This window comes from Halyomorpha halys, unplaced genomic scaffold (assembly GCF_000696795.3).
Source record: "Halyomorpha halys isolate HHAL.00 unplaced genomic scaffold, Hhal_1.1 Scaffold4.1, whole genome shotgun sequence".
In the NCBI taxonomy this organism is placed as follows: Eukaryota; Metazoa; Arthropoda; class Insecta; order Hemiptera; family Pentatomidae; genus Halyomorpha; species Halyomorpha halys.
Window position 1 is genome coordinate 2,068,395 of NW_027116287.1, and position 2,502 is coordinate 2,070,896.

Below are 2,502 nucleotides of genomic sequence, written 5' to 3' on the forward strand. Positions count from 1 at the left end.
TTCATTCTAGCCATTTCTGGCCTACGCATTGCCTCTCCAAGGCATGACATTAGTTTTACTATATATCAGTATGAAAACAAGCACTGTCGTATTTTTTTCATTGTTATAATATTAATTGAACAACAGATATCTTTCACGTGGAAATAGACTTTTACACTACATGCACTATTTTGTGGCAAGAAAAATATATATGTAGATATTTTTTTCGTTTTTTATAAGAAATCAGTAGCTCTAATCATCTTTATTCTTCTTACATTATTCAATATATGGAACTGCATTCCTCGTTGGTTATTTATGAAGTAATTTATATATTCATTCAAGTTTTAAATTAATAAAAAATTTTACTATTCAAAAAGTACTGGTACTAGCACTGGTATTGTCTGGCAAGTGGCCCCTAGTGGTCCTTTTTCCAAGTATCAAGATTCATCCCTCGGGAACGCCGAAAAATGAATGTTAACTGCCCTAGGTGGGAATCTAACCCACAACGTTCCTAACTGAACGCATTGGGACCTGCGCCGCAACCCTCACGGCCGTCACGTCCCTATTCAAGAAGTAAGAAGATCTATTTCTTGGTAAAAAAAGAAGCAACTCCAGAAATATAACTTATGTTACAATTTTATTGGAAATATTTTTTAATATGCAAGAATAATTGAGGCAATCAACAGAAAATAGTTCGTTCTCACATGTCATTTAAAAAATGTTTTTTTCTTTTTTTTTTAGAAAAGTTACCTCCTTTTTGCAGTGAAACATTTAATTTTATTAAACATGCAGAAAATAAATGGCATGTTCATGCATATATTTATATACAGCTATTTGATTTTGACCTTAGAATAAACGTAACGGAAGGTTTCGGCAATGCTTGTCCAAGGGCAGTATAAATTTTAAGTGAGAAAGGCAATTATTTATCTCCGTCCTAAGCAAATGTTGGTCTCTGTAATCTCAAAATTTATAGCTGACCGCTATTATAGAATAGAAGTTAAGTAAGAGGTTTGTAGATACTATTAGTATTTCGTGTTATGATTTTTATGTAATTAGACAGAAAAAAATTAATTTATTTTTTGTTATTTATTTATTGCTATTTACAACTGTATTTACATATAAACACATTAAGTAAATGTGATGTAAGATACAGGCGTGTAGAGAAACTACCCATTGGAAGCACTCTAATGACGTTTTACATTAGCTCGTGGCCATCTTCTTTTCAAGTGCCTTGGAGGATTGTTAGGAATGGAAGAGGAAGCAAGGTTAGAAACCTGTGGGTTTGGGTGGTTAAGGAGTTTACAACGGAAGGAATGATATCTGGTTCGGGCTAGATCGGTTACATATTGAACAGTAAGGTCTTTATGCACAATTTAGAAAATAAAATAAAATTGATATTCAGAATGAAAAATATATTCTCTTCACTTGTTCATAATAGCTGATTATTGTTTTATTTATTTATTTTTCATTAATTTTTTTTTTTTAAGTTTCAGGTTCACCTAGTTGAGCTAAGATGTGTTTTTTTCTCTCCTATTTTTAATTTTCATAAACCCTATACCACGATTTATATAGCTTTAAAATTGTGATATGTATCCGTCAGGTATAGAAGGAATGACTGATATATTTTGAATACACTAATCAAGTACTAAGTGTATATACAAAATACATAAGTGGAATTCACTATAAGACCTAATAAGGCAATTCGACGATATTGAAGAATATCATTACGTAAAATAATTCATAGCTCGAAATTTAAAAAAATGTCCAAACCGAATTTTTTCCGGAAAATAACGGAACTTTATTTTATTTTTTCAATAATAAATTACAATGGGTCCTGAATAACGTTTTTATGGCGGGCACGATTAAAAAACTAAATTTAAAATTATTTTAAGAAAATAATTAGCTTAAATAAAATTTTAATAAATTCTAAACTAAACTGTGTTATCTTAAAAATTACTAAAAGCAAAATCCCTAGTTTTTTAATATAATCTAAAAAAATTAATGTTGGAGTAATTTTAGGGTTCTAGGAAATAGCTATAAAGTCTTAATTATACATATAAGAAGATGGTCAGGGTTACGGTTAAAAAAAAGAACAAATAGTTTACAACTATTTACTGTCCTTAATTATACATTTTTTTTTCTTGTAGTATTTTCCATTAACCGGGTAGTATTTTATTTTTAACAGTTGACTTTGTAGTTCTGATTCCAAATTTTAATGATTATTTTTCAATCTTTGATTTGAAAATAAACAACAAAAGTTTTTCCTAAGTGTGGAAATGAGAGTTAATAAAGTCATTGTAACTTTACTATAATGTTAAGTTGTACAATAACTGTATAAATTAGTCAAATCGAGAAGATTACAATAAAAAAAAACAGCTACTCACTCATGATGTGAAGTAAAGGATGAAGTATCTAGGCAGTAGTCATGGATCTATAAAAATATAATAAAAATAAATTAATACATTTAGTATGCATAAATAAGTCAAATAAATATATTTATTGAATAATAAGAAAAAATTCAGT

At 28.7% G+C, this 2,502-nt stretch overlaps 1 protein-coding gene across 3 annotated transcripts in view; it reads right to left on the bottom strand.

The window, feature by feature from the left end:
* Positions 1–2,502, bottom strand: part of LOC106688107 (acid sphingomyelinase-like phosphodiesterase 3b) — a 940,469-nt gene that overhangs the window by 497,556 nt on the left and 440,411 nt on the right. For all 3 annotated transcript variants that reach the window (XM_067053111.1, XM_067053110.1, XM_067053109.1), the window contains one exon: positions 2,364–2,410. In XM_067053111.1, coding sequence (XP_066909212.1) covers positions 2,364–2,367 — 4 coding nt within the window. In that variant the 5' untranslated portion in view covers positions 2,368–2,410. The remainder of the gene's footprint in view (positions 1–2,363; positions 2,411–2,502) is intronic.